Source organism: Miscanthus floridulus, chromosome 16 (genome assembly GCF_019320115.1).
Source record: "Miscanthus floridulus cultivar M001 chromosome 16, ASM1932011v1, whole genome shotgun sequence".
Lineage (NCBI taxonomy): Eukaryota > Viridiplantae > Streptophyta > Magnoliopsida > Poales > Poaceae > Miscanthus > Miscanthus floridulus.
This window is the reverse complement of record NC_089595.1, coordinates 107,203,213-107,225,331: the sequence shown is the minus strand read 5'-3', so window position 1 is coordinate 107,225,331 and position 22,119 is coordinate 107,203,213. Positions and strand designations below refer to the sequence as shown.

The 22,119-nt window shown below is 48.0% G+C and overlaps 2 protein-coding genes across 6 annotated transcripts in view; both read right to left on the bottom strand.

Moving 5' to 3' along the window:
• LOC136513376 (DNA-directed RNA polymerase I subunit 1) overlaps positions 1-5,953 on the bottom strand; it is a 30,524-nt gene extending 24,571 nt beyond the window's left edge. Inside the window, exons 1-5 of one of the 5 annotated variants that reach the window (XM_066507382.1) lie at positions 5,635-5,953; positions 4,282-4,426; positions 3,946-4,115; positions 3,053-3,212; positions 2,677-2,973 (exon numbers count right to left, since the gene is read on the bottom strand). In XM_066507382.1, the coding sequence (XP_066363479.1) occupies positions 2,677-2,973; positions 3,053-3,212; positions 3,946-4,115; positions 4,282-4,377 (723 nt within the window). In that variant the 5' untranslated portion in view covers positions 4,378-4,426; positions 5,635-5,953. Of the gene's footprint in view, positions 1-2,676; positions 2,974-3,052; positions 3,213-3,945; positions 4,427-5,634 lie in introns of those variants that run through there. The other 4 variants (XM_066507381.1, XM_066507383.1, XM_066507385.1 and 1 more) reach the window with 4 other exon arrangements.
• A 1,255-nt stretch (positions 5,954-7,208) lies between these two features.
• Positions 7,209-17,492, bottom strand: LOC136511214 (DNA-directed RNA polymerase I subunit 1-like). Its single transcript, XM_066505375.1, has 6 exons — positions 17,175-17,492; positions 15,483-15,652; positions 14,588-14,747; positions 14,212-14,508; positions 9,077-9,304; positions 7,209-7,214 (listed from the first exon to the last, which is right to left on the bottom strand). The coding sequence occupies exons 1-6, from the start codon at positions 17,196-17,198 to the stop codon at positions 7,209-7,211; spliced, it is 885 nt and encodes a 294-aa protein (XP_066361472.1). The 5' UTR covers positions 17,199-17,492.
• Positions 17,493-22,119: the final 4,627 nt, after the last annotated feature.

The window sequence follows — 22,119 nt, the reverse complement described above, 5'->3', positions numbered from 1 at the left end:
CACGCACTCCAGCACCGCCAGGCACCTCTCCGAGCACGTCTACTCCAACACCAGCTCGTGTCGAGCACAGCCCGGTTGAGCTTGCTACTCCGCTCTCTCACGACGAGGAGCGCATCGACGCGTACCACGACGGCGAGCCGTTGCGGTACCGTGCGATGGAGAACCTTCTCGGCGACCAGCCAGTGCCGGGACTGGTGCCTCACGACCTGGAGGCGCAGTTGCACCTTGCGTGTGACGACGGTGAGCCTCGGTCGTTTGTAGAGGCCGAGAGACACGCGGCATGGCGCGTCGCGATGCAATTAGAGATGGATGCGGTTGAGAAGAACCACACCTGGGAGCTTGCTGACCTTCCTCGTGGTCACCGCGCGATCACCCTTAAGTGGGTGTACAAGCTGAAGAGGGATGAAGCCGGCGCCATCGTCAAGCACAAGGCTCGCTTGGTGGCACGAGGTTTCGTGCAGCAGGAGGGGGTCGACTTCGACGACACCTTTGCTCCCGTGGCACGGATGGAGTCCGTGCGACTCCTCCTTGCGCTAGCTGCCCAGGAGGGCTGGCGTGTTCATCACATGGACGTCAAGTCAGCGTTCCTTAACGGCGACTTGAAGGAGGAGGTCTACGTGCACCAGCCGTCGGGATTTGCGATCCCCGGCAAGGAGGGCAAGGTGCTCCGCCTAGCGCAAGGCCCTCTATGGCTTGCGGCAGGCACCGAGGGCGTGGAATGCCAAGTTGGATTCCACGCTAAAGGGGATGGGCTTCGAGCAAAGCCCGCACGAGGCGGCCATCTACCGACGGGGCAGTGGAGGAAATGCTCTGCTGGTGGGTGTCTACGTCGACGACTTGGTGATCACCGGCACCAAGGATGCGGAGGTGGCGGCATTCAAGGAAGAGATGAAGGCCACCTTCCAGATGAGTGACCTAGGGGCCTCTCTCCTTCTACCTGGGAATCGAGGTGCACCAGGATGACTCCGGGATCACGCTTCGACAGACCGCCTACGCCAAGCGAGTCGTTGAGCTAGCTGGGCTCACCGACTGCAACCCAGCTCTCACTTCCGATGGAGGAGAGGCTGAAGCTGAGCCGCGACAGCACGACGGAGGAGGTGGACGCTACGCAGTACCAGCGTCTTGTGGGGAGCCTTCGCTACCTCGCCCACACACGGCCGGACTTGGCATTCTCCGTCGGCTACGTTAGTCGGTTCATGCAGCGACCGACGACGGAGCACCAGCAGGCTGTGAAGAGGATCATCCGCTACGTTGCGGGGACTCTCGACCACGGCCTCTACTACCCTAGGTGCCCTAGGGGCGGCACACTTCGTCGGGTACAGCGACCACGCCTGACGACATCGACACCAGCAAGAGCACGAGCGGGATCCTCTTCCTCCTCGGCAAGTGCCTCGTTAGCTGGCAGTCGGTCAAGCAGCAGGTGGTGGCCCTGTCCAGCTGCGAGGCCGAGTACATAGCGGCCTCCACCGCTTCGACTCAGGCGCTCTGGCTCGCTCGATTGCTTGGTGATCTCCTCGGCAGAGACTAGAGCGGTGGCGCTCAGGATGGACAGCAAGTCCGCTCTGGCCCTGGCAAAGAACCCCGTTTTTCATGAACGGGGTAAGCACATCCGGGTGAGGTATCACTTCATCCGAGGCTGTTTGGAGGAAGGGAGCATCAAGGCAAGCTACATCAACACCAAGGACCAGCTTGCGGACCTGCTTACCAAGCCTCTTGGGAGGATCAAGTTCCTTGAGCTCTGCTCCAGGACCGGGATGGTTCAACTTTCCCATAAGACGACGCACAAGACTTAGGGGAAGAATGATGGATAAGTCTCTGTGTAGCGCTGCAGCTAGGACTAGCATCTTGGACTAGCATCTAGGACACTAGCATCTTGGACTAGCATCTAGGACAGCATCTTAGCATCTAGAACTAGCATCTTGGCATATGCTTGGCTGGCTAGCAGCCTATAAATATGTATCCCCAACCCCTCAGATTGGCATGACATTTTGTGTGAGAAATAAACCAGAAAATTGCCCCAACTCCTAGTGTCATCCTCTAGATGAGAGTAAAAATTCTGCTACTACCAAAAGTAAGAATTCAGCGACTAACATACGGCATCATGAGAATCCATGATCTGCCACTGAATAACTACACAACACACAATATCACACTAATTGTGTGCTTGACATGTGGGGCTTGGTTCACATGCCAGTGAGGCATTAGTGGTGTATGACAACACATGGAATTACAGGGTGGAATCTTAATGTTTATGAGAAGGGCTTACACAAATACTTACAATGGAAAACTCAACTTTATATTCATGCGTGTCTACGTACTTCAATGTATACTAATGTTCAAATACTCTGAAGTTTTAATTATACAGGTTTTAAAACCAACACTTCCAGTTTCGTATCCTCAGAAGCTGCGATCCTGTCCTGATGATGATACGCAAAAAGATTTTTAAGTTGTGTAATTGCTAACGAACTTTTGAATGGTTCAGTTTTAAGAAGATTGAAACAGTAGTCTAAATTTCGTAAGAGTCAGGTAACTGATCCGTATCTGCCCCAATTTAATCAAAAACATGTGAATTAAGCAAATATCAAACAAAACTAAATAAGTCTAATTTGGAATATGTTCACAAAATTTAGAAGTAACCACTAAGCTCTAACCAAAAACTGCTAAAATCATGTATACCTTGACCAGCCAACCAAATATAGGACTTGAGATTGTTGGGCTCTTCATGTCACATTTTGCACACTTCTTCTGTCTCTTTTTCATTATCTTGGAAAAAATAGACAAAACCTCTTTTAATTGGATCGATGTCCAGGTTTTCTTGTCATTCACAGGAGATGATTTATCGCCTGAAGCGGTCTTGGTAATGCCTTCATCTTCCTCAGAAAGATATGCTTCTTTAACTGAGTCTTCCAAATTTTTAGCACGGACAATATCACCCTTTACTAAAAGTTCAAGTTCATTCACATATCTGTCAACCTAATAAAGTGAAATCACAATAAGATGAAAACCTTAGCCCAAGATGAAAACCTAAGTAGCAAGATGAAAATGGACTCACCTGTTCCTTGTTCAAGCGGAACTTGTGACAATGGAAGCATGTGACATGGAGAAGGTTTTTCAGACTCATAAACAGCAAAGGATTGAACAATGGTTTTGCCAACTCAATATGACCAAAGTGACCAGGGCAACGAACAGAATGCTGACCACAACTCTTGCAGCTGACCATTAAAATTTGGACATAGTCAGAAACTAGAGAAATGTATTTTTTTAACACCCATATGCAAATATCCAAGGGAGCACACCCACAAGGTTCGCTTGAATCAAATAAATTGGAAAAACCTGAACTCCATTATCAAAACATGTAATGATGTCACTTCTATTGTTTGCCAAGATCCATACAACAAATACATCATACACCACAACCATATGCCATAAAGAGTATGTTCTCCCCAGTGCTGGATGCAAAAACATATATACGCGCTCACTCCATTTCATGAATTTGTTCAACCAGTCATCAACTACGAATAAATCAACAAGTCACATAGCCTAAATTAAGAATTAATGAAACTACTCCGTGCACCTGCAAAATGATGTATATCAATTATTAAGCCACTGTATGGCATCAATTTTAAGGTGCCAGTTCGCTTCACCAGCGAGAAGTGCAGAGCACATCTGGCAGTGTTTGGCTTAACCAAATCCAACCATGTCATAATCTTACAAGCAGCAACTTAAGATACAATACAGATGTTACTCATCTTCTAAGATACTGATATATTTTATACATACTGAGGCAAAGCCATATGATTTTCCTTGGGGGTGAAATATAGTAATCGGTATTAGAACATAAGAAATATGATGTCACTTCCTTGTAAACTGATCTCAAGGACTAAGGACCATAACTAAGATGCCAAGTCCAGAAGCAGGATTTCAAAAGTGGGAGAAGGAACTCACGTATCAGTATCATTGATAGGTCCCATTGCAGGGTCCAGTAATCCACCTGGCACAGGAAGGTTTTTGGCATCAAGGCGCTCCGACTTGGTGATCTTTTTAATACTGAACCTCTTAATCTCATCATCACTATAGAAGCTGAAGTGGATTGAATCCACTTCCTCTGATGCCGCCTGCTCAAGAAGTAAATAATGTAACATCAGCCACTTAACAATAGGGAAGTATAATAAGCCGCAAGAGTACAAAAGACCATAGCTTGGCATCCAAAGTCTTCAGAAATGAAACTAGTAGTTTGCAGATAACTTTGCGGGCCTGATGCAGTGGTGAGAGCTGTCTCACTGAGTCACCAGGTCGCAGGTTCGAAGCAGCCTCTCCGTAGATTTTGCGGGGGGGGGAAGCTTGCCTCGGTTTTTCCCTTCCCCAGACCCCACTCATGTGAGAGCCTCCGGCACTGGGTCTGCCCTTTTTTTTAGTTTGCAGATAACTTTAAAAAGAGTTTCAATTATAATGATACAAACAATGAAAATAAATTTTCTTGAAGGAAGTAAAGCACAAAAGGAAGAGCAATGGCATTCTGCAAACAGGAAACTGAAACTTAAAAAACAAAACTGCACAAAACCTTCAATAGCGGCTAAGACCAATATGGTACTAGGTCCTAAGGCTTAGCAGCAAGCTAAGTGCGAACACCTTTAAATATGAAATTCATTGCAAGCTAAGTGCGAACACCTTTAAATATGAAATTCATTGCAAAGTGACAGATCAAAAACTTAAGTGCTAAGAATAGATCTTTTGTTGTTCACTGTAGTTGCTACTGTTTAAGCAAACTGTAATGTAAATGTAAAGAGGGTGACACAAGGTCACTACAAGTCTACACATCATATTCATATCTAGTGAAGAACATATGGGTCTATCTACATAACAGTTGACTGAAATTTGGTTTGTTTATCAATCGCTTTTTTAATCGCCCAATCCAAATCTAATGGTCCAGATCATGTGCCTTCTTTTCCTCTTCTTATCTGCTCACCATTCGACGCGACACTGCTGCCCCACATGCACACGCTCCCCGACTACTGTCGCTCCACCACCTCCCGCCAGGCACCAGCACCTTCCTCCTCCGTGCATGCTTCCTCTCTCCTCACCAACTGCCCAGAGATATTCTTCGTCCAGTGGCCCCAACCTCCCCACCGTCGACCTGCCGCCTCCACGCCCACCAGCCAGCCTCTACAACTTTGGCAGGCGGAGCCTCAAATCTCCCTACCCACCACTCGCTGCCGGAACGGCTTCCCGAGTCTCCCTCTACAGCTGCCAGAACAGGTAAACCGCCAAACCTTAACCCCAAATCCCCAACCCAGTCTCAATTTCTAGTATAAATTTTGGTAACTTATTGATAAAGTAAGATTTCAGTCACCTGGAGTGAAGTAAACTTAAGTACAATGCATCACGTTAAGTTTATCTGTCAATTGTCACGTTACGTATGAATTAACCACTTAGCAGTTAATAGGTGTTTGTACTGCCGAGCCCGTTCATTTGGCAAAGCTTACAAACTACTACTGCTCACTAAACTATGGAGCTAGTGGATCATGAAAGGAGACTTCCTCAGCTGATCAGACCAATTGAGAACACCATACTAGGAGAACAGTCAGGAGGTTATCAAAAACACAAGGTTCACAGCTGGGAGAACCAGACACCAACCTGAATAGGCTGCCCGTCGGCCATTATAGACTCCGCGCGTGCGGCCTCCCTCCTCGCCGGATTCTCGTGGGCACGAGTAGGGCAAACCTCGTCGAGACGGACGCCGGAGCGAATGGCCGAGACGGCAGCGCGGCGAGCCCAGAGCAAGCACGAAGACGATTCAGGCGGCTGCCTGCGACCGGGGAGTCCGAACGTGGGGAAGGGGAGGGGGCGGTGTTGTTCGTGCCGCGGAGCGCCGAGAGAGGCGGCGGCCGGGTAGGGAAGATAGTGGGTCGAGGGTTTAGGGTTCTGGCTTTCATACCGTCAAATGCGTGTGGCTCCGCTGGAGCCTGGAGGACGCCGCCGGATGGGACATGGGAGACAGGGAGAGGAGGATGCGACGGTGCGTGAATGGGCTCCTGGTGGCTGTGAGCCCGTGACTTCCGTGAGTCGCTGGGCTGCTGCTGTTGGGCCTTGTTGGGACGAGGTGGCCAACGACTCGAGGAACACGATTTTTTTTATTTCTTTATTAATTCATTTTTATGAAAAATAAATGTAAGTGAAAATTTTACAAATCTATCTAAAATCTATACTCCCTCGTCCCTAAATAACAGTCGTGCTGATCAACTCCAGTAAGGGTCCAGTGAGGGAGAATCCTGATCAGACGCATCCGGTCAGTGCTGACCGGACGCTGGTCAGGTTCTGGCTACTGACCGGACGTTGAACAGCAAAGTGACCGGACGCTGAGTGCCAGAGTCCGGTCAACATCAGTAAGGTTATAGAGAGCAGTTTTCGTAACCGGACGCTGGTCAGTGTCCGGTCACAACTTAACTGCTCGGTGGCGGGGAAAACTGACCGGAGCGTCCGGTCACCTTGATCGAAGCGTCCAGTCACCCCACAGTGGCATATAACGGTTCGTTTTGAATGAGGGTGTATAAATACTTCCTCTATTCACTTGAGGGATTATTTTTACTTATTCCAATAGATGAGAAACACCCTTGAGAGTGCCAAGAAGAGTAAGGTCCTAGTAAGGTGATTGAGATTTAATAATCCAAGAGAAATGTCTCATTAGTGAAAGCAAGAGTAGCAAAGTGTGCATCCATCCTTTCCATTAGGCTTGTCGTGGTCAAGTGAGAGTTCGTGCTTGTTACTCTTGGTGATCGCCATCACCAAGATGGCTTGGTGATGATTGAGAGTTTGGTGATCATTCGACGGAGCTTGTAGATGATCAAACTCAAGTTGTGAGCGGTTGTGGGTGATTCACCACGACGGAGTGTCAAAGAATCAACATGTAGAGAGCACTTGATCCTTACGCGGATCAAGGGGGAGCTACACCCTTATGTGGGTGCTCCAACGAGGAGTAGTGGGGAGTGGCGACTCTTCGATACCTTAGCAAAATATCACCGTGTTCCTTCTTCTCCCTTTATTTTAAGCATTTACTTTGAGCAATTCAATTTTTGTCTTTATATTCATAGAATTGCTATGCTAGAGTAGGATTGGAACATAGGTTGCTAAACTTTTGTGTGTGAAAGGATCTAACAATGCCTAGAGGGGGGGTGAATAGGTGTATCTAAAATTTACTGCAAATGCTAAGTTCAAATCTGTCAGTCAATGTCGAAAGTCCCAGCGTTTAGATCGAAACTCCCGACGTTGTTAGAAGTTCCGATACAAACGTCAGCAGTTCCGACGCATATGTGAACTACAAAAGCAGTGCCAAATTTAACTTTGCGGATAAATAATCTTACAACATCACTTCCTAGTGGTTTGGTGAAGATGTTGAGTCACTCCCTTGACGCTGTAATGCCTCCAAACCGTAGATCGAGTCCAAACCCTAAAATAAAAGTTTGGAAGAGAAAGAGACAAACAAATACAAGTAATCTCTAGCAATCACAACAACAACAACAAGCACGCGGGGCATAAGGATTTATCCCGAGGTTTGGCAACTCTACAAAGAAGCTCTTACGTCCTCGTTGTTGAGGTGACCACCAAGGTCGGAGTCTCTTCCACCTCTTTGCCTCTCTCAAAGCGACCACAAAGGTCACTTGAGCTTTCCACTAAGAAATTGAAGGGTGATACAAACTTCCCAATGCTTTTCCATAAGATGAAAGCTCTTGGGCAACGCCTAGCCGGCTAGGGGCAAAGCCTCAAGAGTAATAGACACAAAATCAACCGGCTTGACGAAGAAGTCAAGTGCTTAAGCTTGCCAAAGTGATGCTCTCACTTAATCCACTCTTCTTTCACTCAAAACCTTAAGGGAATCAAAGATTAGAGCAAAGAGGGAAGGAGATGGGTGTTTTAGTTGCTTGGGAGCTCTTAAGCACAAAGTGGGTCAGCTGTAAATGAGTCAGTAATGGTTAGAAGTTAAGAAAGTGGTATTTATACTCCAAGTGAAAATCTAACCGTTCAGATCTACGTTGGAAGTTCCGGCGTAGATCTTGGGACTTCCGACGTTAATAGAAAACACTGTACATATAGGGTCAGAAGTCAACGTGTGCAAGTCAAAGTCGGAACTCTTGTCAAACGTCAGGACTTTCGACGATCAGAACTTCCGACGTACGTCGGGACTTCTGACATGCGCTGTTAAATAACCAGCAAGCACCGCTGATGCTAGGACTTCCGGCTTGGGTCGAGACTTCTAACAGTTGGAACTTCCGATGTATGTCGGGACTTCTGACGAGCGCAGACAGCCGGCCAGTAGAACCACCGATGTCGGGACTCCCGGCTTGGGTCATGACTTCCGACTGTCCGAAGTTCTGACTCATGTCGGGACTTCCAACATCCACAGTCACCGCATAGGCTAAGTGACTGGGAGTCAGAACTTCCGGCAAGAGTCATGACTTCTGACTGTTGGGAGTTTCGGCTTATGTCAGGACTTCCGACACTGACAGTCACAGAAAATAATCTACGTGGTCGTGGAGTGCTAGAGTGTCTCTCTTTTGATTTTACTATTATGCTTGAGCACTCTATCTTCCTCAGACCAATTAAATTTGTATCCCTCTTTATAGTGCGGCGGATCCTAAACTCAAAAATAAAATTAAAACCTTTGGAGAGCGTTTTGAGTTCGTCCGCCTTTTCAACTTCAAGAATTGGGGGATACCATTTATCTTTATCAACTCTTTGAATCTTTCATGGGACTAATAGCTGCGACATATCTTATTAAGATCATATTAGTCCCTAATTTGGATATCATCAATACACCAAAACCCACATAGGGGGCAAATATACTTTTAATCTCTCCCTTTTTGTAATTGATGACAACCAACTTAGGCTTTTATAATAATAAAAGAATTTAAAGCTTTTGAACCCTAAGATTTATGAAGAGCTCCCCCTTGATGTATGCATGAATTTGAATATCAATTAGAATCATCTATACATGATTTGCATACCTCAAGAATAAAATGCTTAGCGATCTGCTTCCAAAGCTTGCATTTCCCTTTTAAACTCAAGAAGCCACAAAACATACCTCTGTAGGCAATAGATGCTTCTTTCCTGATGATGCTACCATCTCTTTAATTGTATCATCAGAAAGGCGTCTAACTTCATTGATTGATCCTTTGGACACCATTCCAGGTGAAGTTGGCTCTTTGTCAAGACCAGAAACCCCCGTTTCCCCTGAGTTGTGAGCATCACCATCTCCCTTGAGTTTAAAACCAGCCATTGCATTTGCTCTTACAGCAGAAGCGCTTGTGTCCTACAAATCAGAAGATGCAATCACATGCAATGAAGAATTAAGATGCAGCAAATGCTTTCCCATCAAGAATTTGAATTGACAATACAAGATGAAGATTAAAGTTAACCATACCCAACACAAAATAGATATATTTTTCCTTCTCGAACACGCAACACAAAATAGATATAGCTAATAAAGTCATTTCTCCATGTATATTGTCTAGAAGTTTTAGGGGGGGTTCATGTGAGTACTTGCAACAGTTACGGTGATGGATAAGTATCTGTGTGGGGCTGCAGCTAGGACTAGCATCTTGGACTAACATCTAGGACACTAGCATCTTGGACTAGCATCTAGGACTAGCATCTAGGACAGCATTTTAGCATCTAGGACTAGCATCTTGGCATATGCTTGGCATCTTGGCATATGTTTGGCTGGCTAGCAGCCTATAAATATGTATCCCCAACCCCTCAGGTTGGCATGGCATTTTGTGTGAGAAATAAACCAGAAAATTGTCCCAACTCCTAGTGTCATCCTCTCTAGATGAGAGTAAGAATTCTGCTACTACCAAAAGTAAGAATTCAGCGACTAACAACTGGTATCGGAGCCGTACTATCCTGTAGCCTGAGCATCTCCTGCTCATCTCCTTTCCCAGCCGCGCAATAGCCCCAGCTGGGAGCAGCAGCAGCTCCGGCCGCTCCTGCTCACTCCTCTCCCTCTGCGCAGCTCGTCTGAAGCAGCCCTCTCCCCACGCAGCAGCCCCCCGGTAGCGCGTCATGTCCGCAGGGCAGTCTCAGCGCTCGGTCGCCTCGAGCACGCGGCGTCGGCAGGAGGCCGAACTTGCCGCGGCAGAGACCGCTGCGGCGGCGGCAAGGGCGTCGAGGCTGGCAGCGGCGGAGCTGGCAGCAGCCAGAGCGGAGGCGGAAGCAGCGGCGGCGGCAGATGCAGCGCGTGCGGCGGCAGCAGAGGTCGAGGCTCTGCGCGGCAGCATCAGCAGCTCCGTTTCTGCTGACGACAGCGCCGACGCGGACCTCGAGCTGCTGGGGAGGGAGGCAGCGCGAGCGCGGGCGGCGCAGTGGGCAGCCGCGCACGCCCACGAGCGCGGCGGCAGCCCAGACAGGCGCGGACGCGCCGGCGGCGCTCCTGGAGGAGGCGCGCACGGCGGTGGCGCTCCAGGAAGAGGCGCGCACGGCGGTGGCGCTCCTGGAGGAGACGCGCACAGCAACGGTGGCGGACGGGTCGATGGAGAGCGCAGTCTTCACAGGCAGCGTGGCTCTCTCTCCCCGGATCGGTACCGTGGTTACCACGGGCTCCAGGCTGTTGTCAAGGACGTCGGCCCCGGCAGTGGGTGGCCTACCCTCACTAAGACCAACTACGTCGAGTGGGCTGCGGTGATGAGGGTAAAGCTCCAGGTGCGGCACATGTGGGAGGCAGTCCGGTACGACGACGTCGACTACGACCAGGATCGACGGGCGCTGCATGCCCTCATCGCTTCAGTCCCGTCCGAGATGCAGTTCTCGCTTACCAACAAGCGGACTGCCAAGGAGGCTTGGGACGCCAGCAGCGACCGCGCCCGCAAGTCCACACTGCAGGCACTTCGCAAGGAGTGGGAGAACCTAGCCTTCAAGCCAGGTGAGGACGTTGATGACTTTGCTCTCCGTCTCAACACTCTGTTGCAGAAGATGGTGCAGTTCGGCGATGACACCTACGGCGAGGAGAGAGCTGTCGAAAAGCTCTTCCGCTGCGTCCCCGAGAAGTACAAGCAGATGGCTCGCTCGATCGAGTCCCTGCTGGATCTCTCCACGATGTCGATCGAGGAGGCGATAGGTCGCCTCAAGGTCGTCGACAGCGATGAGCCACAGTCTTTCTCGGGGCCCATCACCACTGGCGGGAAGCTCCTTCTCACTCGGGGGCAGTGGGCTGCCTGCCAAAGTGACCGGAAGAAAGGGGAGCCTTCTTCCGCGACAGGCGGCCACAAGCGTGGCAAGCCACGCAAGGCGCACAGGCCGGGGCGCGAGGACGTGCCGAGGGTGATGCCCGCGGAGGCGCCCAGGGCGGCGCTGCCGGCAAGCACAAGCCGGCACGAGACGACACCTGCCGCAACTGCGGCCAACTTGGCCATTGAGCCAAGGACTGTCGACAGCCACGACGCGGCCAGGCCCACGTCGCACAGGCGGAGGAGCCGGCACCGCCACAGCCGGCACCGCCACGCACTCCAGCACCGACAGGCACCTCTCCGGGCACGTCTACTCCAACACCAGCTCGTGTCGAGCACAGCCCGGTTGAGCTCGCTACTCCGCTCTCTCACGACGAGGAGCGCATCGACGCGTACCACGACGGCGAGCCGTTGCGGTACCGTACGATGGAGAACCATCTCGGCGACCAGCCGGTGCCGAGACTGGTGCCTCACGACCTGGAGGCGCAGTTGCACCTTGCGTGTGACGACGGCGAACCTCAGTCGTTTGCAGAGGCCGAGAGACACGCGGCATGGCGCGCCGCGATACAATTGGAGATGGATGCGGTTGAGAAGAACCGCACCTGGGAGCTTGCTGACCTTCCTCGTGGTCACCGCGCGATCACCCTTAAGTGGGTGTACAAGCTGAAGAGGGATGAAGCCGGCGCCATCGTCAAGCACAAGGCTCGCTTGGTGGCACGAGGTTTCGTGTAGCAGGAGGGGGTCGACTTCGACGACGCCTTTGCTCCCATGGCACGGATGGCGTGCGACTCCTCCTTGCGCTAGCTGCCCAGGAGGGCTGGCGTGTTCATCACATGGACGTCAAGTCAGCGTTCCTTAACGGCGACTTGAAGGAGGAGCTCTACGTGCACCAGCCACCGGGATTTGCGATCTCGACAAGGAGGGCAAGGTGCTCCGCCTGCGCAAGGCCCTCTATGGCTTGCGGCAGGCACCGAGGGCGTGGAATGCCAAGTTGGATTCCACGCTAAAGGGGATGGGCTTCGAGCAAAGCCCGCACGAGGCAGCCATCTACCGACGGGGCAGTGGAGGAAATGCTCTGCTGGTGGGTGTCTACGTCGACGACTTGGTGATCACCGGCACCAAGGATGCGGAGGTGGCGGCATTCAAGGAAGAGATGAAGGCCACCTTCCAGATGAGTGACCTGGGGCCTCTCTCCTTCTACCTGGGACTCGAGGTGCACCAGGATGACTCCGGGATCACGCTTCGACAGACCGCCTACGCCAAGCGAGTCGTTGAGCTAGCTGGGCTCACCGACTGCAACCCAGCTCTCACTCCGGTGGAGGAGAGGCTGAAGCTGAGCCGCGACAGCACGACGGAAGAGGTGGACGCTACGCAGTACCAGCGTCTTGTGGGTAGCCTTCGCTACCTCGCCCACACACGGCCGGACTTGGCATTCTCCGTCGGCTACGTTAGTCGGTTCATGCAGCGACTGACGACGGAGCACCAGCAGGCTGTGAAGAGGATCATCCGCTACGTTGCGGGGACTCTCGACCACGGCCTCTACTACCCTAGGTGCCCTGGGGCGACACACTTCGTCGGGTACAGCGATAGCGACCACGCCCGCGACATCGACACCAGCAAGAGCACGAGCGGGATCCTCTTCCTCCTCGGCAAGTGCCTCGTTAGCTGGCAGTCGGTCAAGCAGCAGGTGGTGGCCATGTCCAGCTGCGAGGCCGAGTACATAGCGGCCTCCACCGCTTCGACTCAGGCGCTCTGGCTCGCTCGACTGCTTGGTGATCTCCTCGGCAGAGACACTGGAGCGGTGGAGCTCAGGATGGACAGCAAGTCCGCTCTGGCCCTGGCAAAGAACCCCGTTTTCCATGAACGGAGTAAGCACATCCGGGTGAGGTACCACTTCATCCGAGGCTGTTTGGAGGAAAGGAGCATCAAGGCGAGCTACATCAACACCAAGGACCAGCTTGCGGACCTGCTTACCAAGCCTCTTAGGAGGATCAAGTTCCTTGAGCTCTGCTCCAGGACCGGGATGGTTCAACTTTCCCACAAGACGACGCACAAGACTTAGGAGGAGAATGATGGATAAGTCTCTGTGTGGGGCTGCAGCTAGGACTAGCATCTAGGACACTAGCATCTTGGACTAGCATCTAGGACACTAGCATCTTGGACTAGCATCTAGGACTAGCATCTAGGACAGCATCTTAGCATCTAGAACTAGCATCTTGGCATATGCTTGGCATCTTAGCATATGCTTGGCTGGCTAGCAGCCTATAAATATGTATCCCCAACCCCTCAGGTTGGCATGGCATTTTGTGTGAGAAATAAACCAGAAAATTACCCCAACTCCTAGTGTCATCCTCTCTAGATGAGAGTAAGAATTCTAGCTACTACCAAAAGTAAGAATTCAGCGACTAACATACGGCATCATGAGAATCCATGATCTGCCACTGAATAACTACACAACACACAATATCACACTAATTGTGTGCTTGACATGTGGGGCTTGGTTCACATGCCAGTGAGGCATTAGTGGTGTATGACAACACATGGAATTACAGGGTGGAATCTTAATGTTTATGAGAAGGGCTTACACAAATACTTACAATGGAAAACTCAACTTTATATTCATGCGTGTCTACATACTTCAATGTATACTAATGTTCAAATACTCTGAAGTTTTAATTATACAGGTTTTAAAACCAACACTTCCAGTTTCGTATCCTCAGAAGCTGTGATCCTGTCCTGATGATGATACGCAAAAAGATTTTTAAGTTGTGTAATTGCTAACGAACTTTTGAATGGTTCAGTTTTAAGAAGATTGAAATAGTAGTCTAAATTTCGTAAGAGTCAGGTAACTGATCCGTATCTGCCCCAATTTAATCAAAAACATGTGAATTAAGCAAATATCAAACAAAACTAAATAAGTCTAATTTGGAATATGTTCACAAAATTTAGAAGTAACCACTAAGCTCTAACCAAAAACTGCTAAAATCATGTATACCTTGACCAGCCAACCAAATATAGGACTTGAGATTGTTGGGCTCTTCATGTCACATTTTGCACACTTCTTCTGTCTCTTTTTCATTATCTTGGAAAAAATAGACAAAACCTCTTTCAATTGGATCGATGTCCAGGTTTTCTTGTCTTTCACAGGTGATGATTTATCGCCTGAAGCGGTCTTGGTAATGCCTTCATCTTCCTCAGAAAGATATGCTTCTTTAACTGAGTCTTCCAAATTTTTAGCACGGACAATATCACCCTTTACTAAAAGTTCAAGTTCATTCACATATCTGTCAACCTAATAAAGTGAAATCACAATAAGATGAAAACCTTAGCCCAAGATGAAAACCTAAGTAGCAAGATGAAAATGGACTCACCTGTTCCTTGTTCAAGCGGAACTTGTGACAATGGAAGCATGTGACATGGAGAAGGTTTTTCAGACTCATAAACAGCAAAGGATTGAACAATGGTTTTGCCAACTCAATATGACCAAAGTGACCAGGGCAACGAACAGAATGCTGACCACAACTCTTGCAGCTGACCATTAAAATTTGGACATAGTCAGAAACTAGAGAAATGTATTTTTTTTAACACCCATACGCAAATATCCAAGGGAGCACACCCACAAGGTTCGCTTGAATCAAATAAATTGGAAAAACCTGAACTCCATTATCAAAACATGTAATGATGTCACTTCTATTGTTTGCCAAGATCCATACAACAAATACATCATACACCACAACCATATTCCATAAAGAGTATGTTCTCCCCAGTGCTGGATGCAAAAACATATATACGCGCTCACTCCAGTTTCATGAATTTGTTCAACCAGTCATCAACTACGAATAAATCAACAAGTCACATAGCCTAAATTAAGAATTAATGAAACTACTCAGTGCACCTGCAAAATGATGTATATCAATTATTAAGCCACTGTATGGCATCAATTTTAAGGTGCCAGTTCGCTTCACCAGCGAGAAGTGCAGAGCACATCTGGCAGTGTTTGGCTTAACCAAATCCAACCATGTCATAATCTTACAAGCAGCAACTTAAGATACGATACAGATGTTACTCATCTTCTAAGATACTGATATATTTTATACATACTGAGGCAAAGCCATATGATTTTCCATGGGGGTGAAATATAGTAATCGGTATTAGAACATAAGAAATATGATGTCACTTCCTTGTAAACTGATCTCAAGGACTAAGGACCATAACTAAGATGCCAAGTCCAGAAGCAGGATTTCAAAAGTGGGAGAAGGAACTCACGTATCAGTATCATTGATAGGTCCCATTGCAGGGTCCAGTAATCCACCTGGCACAGGAAGGTTTTTGGCATCAAGGCGCTCCGACTTGGTGATCTTTTTAATACTGATCCTCTTAATCTCATCATCACTATAGAAGCTGAAGTGGATTGAATCCACTTCCTCTGATGCCGCCTGCTCAAGAAGTAAATAATGTAACATCAGCCACTTAACAATAGGGAAGTATAATAAGCCGCAAGAGTACAAAAGACCATAGCTTGGCATCCAAAGTCTTCAGAAATGAAACTAGTAGTTTGCAGATAACTTTGCGGGCCTGATGCAGTGGTGAGAGCTGTCTCACTGAGTCACCAGGTCGCAGGTTCGAAGCAGCCTCTCCGTAGATTTTGCGGGGGGGGGAAGCTTGCCTCGGTTTTTCCCTTCCCCAGACCCCACTCATGTGAGAGCCTCCGGCACTGGGTCTGCCCTTTTTTTTAGTTTGCAAGATAACTTTAAAAAGAGTTTCAATTATAATGATACAAACAATGAAAATAAATTTTCTTGAAGGAAGTAAAGCACAAAAGGAAGAGCAATGGCATTCTGCAAACAGGAAACTGAAACTTAAAAAACAAAACTGCACAAAACCTTCAATAGCGGCTAAGACCAATATGGTACTAGGTCCTAAGGCTTAGCAGCAAGCTAAGTGCGAACACCTTTAAATATGAAATTCATTGCAAGCTAAGTGCGAACACCTTTAAATATGAAATTCATTGCAAAGTGACAGATCAAAAACTTAAGTGCTAAGAATAGATCTTTTGTTGTTCACTGTAGTTGCTACTGTTTAAGCAAACTGTAATGTAAATGTAAAGAGGGTGACACAAGGTCACTACAAGTCTACACATCATATTCATATCTAGTGAAGAACAGATGGGTCTATCTACATAACAGTTGACTGAAATTTGGTTTGTTTATCAATCGCTTTTTTAATCGCCCAATCCAAATCTAATGGTCCAGATCATGTGCCTTCTTTTCCTCTTCTTATCTGCTCACCATTCGACGCGACACTGCTGCCCCACATGCACATGCTCCCCGACTACTGTCGCTCCACCACCTCCCGCCAGGCACCAGCACCTTCCTCCTCCGTGCATGCTTCCTCTCTCCTCACCAACTGCCCAGAGATATTCTTCGTCCAGTGGCCCCAACCTCCCCACCGTCGACCTGCCACCTCCACGCCCACCAGGCAGCCTCTACAACTTTGGCAGGCGGAGCCTCAAATCTCCCTACCCACCACTCGCTGCCGGAACGGCTTCCCGAAGTCTCCCTCTACAGCTGCCAGAACAGGTAAACCGCCAAACCTTAACCCCAAATCCCCAACCCAGTCTCAATTTCTAGTATAAATTTTGGTAACTTATTGATAAAGTAAGATTTCAGTCACCTGGAGTGAAGTAAACTTAAGTACACTGCATCACGTTAAGTTCATCTGTCAATTGTCACGTTACGTATGAATTAACCACCTAGCAGTTAATAGGTGTTTGTACTGCCTAGCCCGTTCATTTGGCAAAGCTTACAAACTACTACTGCTCACTAAACTATGGAGCTAGTGGATCATGAAAGGAGACTTTCCTCAGCTGATCAGACCAATTGAGAACACCATACTAGGAGAACAGTCAGGAGGTTATCAAAAACACAAGGTTCACAGCTGGGAGAACCAGACACCAACCTGAATAGGCTGCCCGTCGGCCATTATAGACTCCGCGCGTGCGGCCTCCCTCCTCGCCGGATTCTCGTGGGCACGAGTAGGGCAAACCTCGTCGAGACGGACGCCGGAGCGAATGGCCGAGACGGCAGCGCGGCGAGCCCAGAGCAAGCACGAAGACGATTCAGGCGGCTGCCTGCGACCGGGGAGTCCGAACGTGGGGAAGGGGAGGGGGCGGTGTTGTTCGTGCCGCGGAGCGCCGAGAGAGGCGGCGGCCGGGTAGGGAAGATAGTGGGTCGGGGGTTTAGGGTTCTGGCTTTCATACCGTCAAATGCGTGTGGCTCCGCTGGAGCCTGGAGGACGCCGCCGGATGGGACATGGGAGACAGGGAGAGGAGGATGCGACGGTGCGTGAATGGGCTCCTGGTGGCTGTGAGCCCGTGACTTCCGTGAGTCGCTGGGCTGCTGCTGTTGGGCCTTGTTGGGACGAGGTGGCCAACGACTCGAGGAACACGATTTTTTTTATTTCTTTATTAATTCATTTTTATGAAAAATAAATGTAAGTGAAAATTTTACAAATCTATCTAAAATCTATACTCCCTCGTCCCTAAATAACAGTCGTGCAGATGCAATTAAGTTAGGTCATGGTAATGGTAATTGATTGGGCAATCATGGTTATCATGTCCCTACAATGGAAATCGTTTCGGTTTTTAAAGTATGGACGACAAGGTTAAGGATGGACTAATCTAAGTGTCGTTTGGTGTTGAAGAGACACTTAGAGTAGTTTATGACTTTGTTTTTTCTTTGGCCGTACTATTAAGGGGGGTATGGACGGGTAGCTTAACCTAGGTGAGTCTAGTGGGTTAGATGTGGTGCACACTTATCAAATCTAGCACTAGGTAGCTTCTAAGTAGCCCTTAGATCAATTGGAGCAAATTTCATTCGCATATGATTGCGAGTTGGAAGTGAATGGAGGGTCAAATGTTGACCGGACGCTGGTTCCGGTGTGATCGGACGTTGGTGCAGAGTCCGATCAGTTCATTTGATTAAGATAAAGTCGTCTAGATGCGACCGAACGCTGAGTGAAATGTGACCAGACGCTGGGTGCCAGAGTCCGATCAACTCCAGTAAGGGTCCAGTGAGAGAGAATCCTGATCGGACGCATCCGGTCAGTGCTGACCGGACGCTGGTTAGGTTCCGGCTACCGACCGGACGTTGAACAGCAAAGTGACCGGACGCTGGGTGCTAGAGTCCGGTCAATCAGTAAGGTTCCAGAGAGCAGTTTTCATAACCGGACGCTGGTCAGTGTTCGGTCACAACTTAACTGCTCGGTGGCGGGGAGAACTGACCGGAGCGTCCAATAACCTTGATCGAAGCGTCCAGTCACCCCGCAGTGGCACATAACGGTTCGTTTTGAATGAGGGTGTATAAATACTTCCTCTATTCACTTGAAGGATTACTTTTGCTTATTCCAACAGCTGAGAAACATCCTTGAGAGTGCCAAGAAGAGCAAGGTCCTAGTAAGGTGATTGAGATTTAATAATCCAAGAGAAATGCCTCATTAGTGAAAGCAAGAGTAGCAAAGTGTGCATCCACCCTTTCCATTAGGCTTGTCGTGGTCAAGTGAGAGTTCGTGCTTGTTACTCTTGGTGATCGCCATCACCAAGATGGCTTGGTGATGATTGAGAGTTTGGTGATCATTCGACGGAGCTTGTAGATGATCAAACTCAAGTTGTGAGCGGTTGTGGGTGATTCACCACGACGGAGTGTCAAAGAATCAACATGTAGAGAGCACTTGATCCTTACGCGGATCAAGGGGGAGCTACACCCTTATGTGGGTGCTCCAACGAGGAGTAGTGGGGAGTGGCGACTCTTCGATACCTTAGCAAAATATCACCGTGTTCCTTCTTCTCCCTTTATTTTAAGCATTTACTTTGAGCAATTCAATTTTTGTCTTTATATTCATAGAATTGCTATGCTAGAGTAGGATTGGAACATAGGTTGCTAAACTTTTGTGTGTGAAAGGATCTAACAATGCCTAGAGGGGGGGTGAATAGGTGTATCTAAAATTTACTGCAAATGCTAAGTTCAAATCTGTCAGTCAATGTCGAAAGTCCCAGCGTTTAGATCGAAACTCCCGACGTTGTTAGAAGTTCCGATACAAACGTCAGCAGTTCCGACGCATATGTGAACTACAAAAGCAGTGCCAAATTTAACTTTGCGGATAAATAATCTTACAACATCACTTCCTAGTGGTTTGGTGAAGATGTTGAGTCACTCCCTTGACGCTGTAATGCCTCCAAACCGTAGATCGAGTCCAAACCCTAAAATAAAAGTTTGGAAGAGAAAGAGACAAACAAATACAAGTAATCTCTAGCAATCACAACAACAACAACAAGCACGCGGGGCATAAGGATTTATCCCGAGGTTTGGCAACTCTACAAAGAAGCTCTTACGTCCTCGTTGTTGAGGTGACCACCAAGGTCGGAGTCTCTTCCACCTCTTTGCCTCTCTCAAAGCGACCACAAAGGTCACTTGAGCTTTCCACTAAGAAATTGAAGGGTGATACAAACTTCCCAATGCTTTTCCATAAGATGAAAGCTCTTGGGCAACGCCTAGCCGGCTAGGGGCAAAGCCTCAAGAGTAATAGACACAAAATCAACCGGCTTGACGAAGAAGTCAAGTGCTTAAGCTTGCCAAAGTGATGCTCTCACTTAATCCACTCTTCTTTCACTCAAAACCCTAAGGGAATCAAATATTAGAGCAAAGAGGGAAGGAGATGGGTGCTTTAGTTGCTTGGGAGCTCTTAAGCACAAAGTGGGTCAGCTGTAAATGAGTCAGTAACTGGTTAGAAGTTAAGAGAGTGGTATTTATACTCCAAGTGAAAATCTAACCGTTCAGATCTACGTTGGAAGTTCCGGCGCAGATCTTGGGACTTCCGACGTTAATAGAAAACACTGTACACATAGGGTCAGAAGTCCACGTGTGCAAGTCAAAGTCGGAACTCTTGTCAAACGTCAGGACTTTCGATGATCGGAACTTCCGACGTACGTCGGGACTTCTGACAGTGCGTTGTTAAATAACCAGCAAGCACCGCTGATGCTAGGACTTCCGGCTTGGGTCGAGACTTCTAACAGTTGGAACTTCCGATGTATGTCGGGACTTCTGACGAGCGCAGATAGCCGGCCAGCAGAACCACCGATGTCGGGACTCCCGGCTTGGGTCGTGACTTCCGACTGCCCGAAGTTCTGACTCACGTCGGGACTTTCGACATCCACAGTCACTGCATAGGCTAAGTGACTAGGAGTTAGAACTTTCGGCAAGAGTCATGACTTCCGACTATCGGGAGTTTCGGCTTACTGTCAGGGACTTCCGACACTGACAGTCATAGAAAAATAATCTACGTGGTCGTGGAGTGCTAGAGTGTCTCTCTTTTGATTTTACTATTATGCTTGAGCACTCTATCTTCCTCAGACCAATTAAATTTGTATCCCTCTTTATAGTGCGGCGGATCCTAAACTCAAAAATAAAATTAAAACCTTTGGAGAGCGTTTTGAGTTCGTCCGCCTTTTCAACTTCAAGAATTGGGGGATACCATTTATCTTTATCAACTCTTTGAATCTTTCATGGGACTAATAGCTGCGACATATCTTATTAAGATCATATTAGTCCCTAATTTGGATATCATCAATACACCAAAACCCACATAGGGGGCAAATATACTTTTAATCTCTCCCTTTTTGGTAATTGATGACAACCAACTTAGGCTTTTATAATAATAAAGAATTTAAAGCTTTTGAACCCTAAGATTTATGAAGAGCTCCCCCTTGATGTATGCATGAATTTGAATATCAATTAGAATCATCTATACATGATTTGCATACCTCAAGACAAAAGCTCCCCCTAAAATTTGCAATCCGTGAGGTGCAACAAGTGTGTGTGACAAATAGATATCTATGAAAAAAAATTGCAATATGACATGTTATTTCACACAACAAATAAAAAGAATAGGATGGCCAATATTTCAAAGTAGAAATTTGAAGCAACAAATGACCATCAAAATACATGCACCATCATAAGTAGAGACAAGCACAAGTTAATAAGCTAGATAGATAATCATGACTTATCCTACAATCATTCATCACAAACATGTATAGATATTTGTCCATCATAAAGTGGCCACCACACGACAAAGTGCTTACATGCTAAGGGTTTTAAAAAGTCTCCAAACAAAATAACCAACTAACTTATTATAAGATATCAAAGCCTAACACTCCCCCTTTGTCAACAAGTGCTAAAAGGGGTAGGCCGCATGAAAAACTAACTACTCATCTTCGTAGTCATCATCCTCATCAGTGGTCACCGTCGTCACCACCGTTGTCGTCTTCATCATCATCGTCCTCGATGTAATCCTCATCTTCTTCCATCGCCTTGCCCTTGCCATAAGGGCGAGAAGTCGCATCATCTTTGTAGGCCGCACAAGCCTCATCATATAGAGCCAACGGATCATGGGGAGGCACAAACAGGCGGTGGAGGAGAAGAGACAATCCTTGTGTGATGTTCCAACCGATATAGCCTCTCTTGAATATCGTGCTCATGTTGAGCACTAGCACAACACTGTCCAAACATGTTGTCATTAGGAACTTGAACCTATTGGGCTTCTTTCCAGAGGAGGACAAAGAGAGGGGCTCGGCACTAGAAGAGCGAGTAGCAGCAGCGGTAGGTGTTGAAGCACCACGGCGAGAGCGAGAACCCGAAGCACCTTTCCCTTTAGCTTTGGCTGCATTCAGCTTTCTCCCTTAGTTCTCTAGCAGCAATGATGGAGGTCTTGTTGGATATGTTGAGGAGCTTTTGCTGAGTGTAATAGGGAAATCGGATGCCGGATACTTGCTCAATGACATGCATAATGTACAATGCATAAGAAAGATGCTTTACCTGAATCCTCAGTAGCATCATGTATCTTGTTCCAA

What these genes read in the sequence shown, in the direction of transcription:
- LOC136511214 (XM_066505375.1), bottom strand. Translation starts at nt 17,198, where the DNA reads ATGGCCGACGGGCAGCCTATTCAG. An exon ending in CCGACGGGCAGCCTATTCAG is followed by an intron (nt 15,653 to 17,174) that starts GTTGGTGTCTGG and finishes CTTCTTGAGCAG; the next exon opens with GCGGCATCAGAGGAAGTGGA. An exon ending in TATTTGGTTGGCTGGTCAAG is followed by an intron (nt 9,305 to 14,211) that starts GTATACATGATT and finishes TCTGATTTGTAG; the next exon opens with GACACAAGCGCTTCTGCTGT.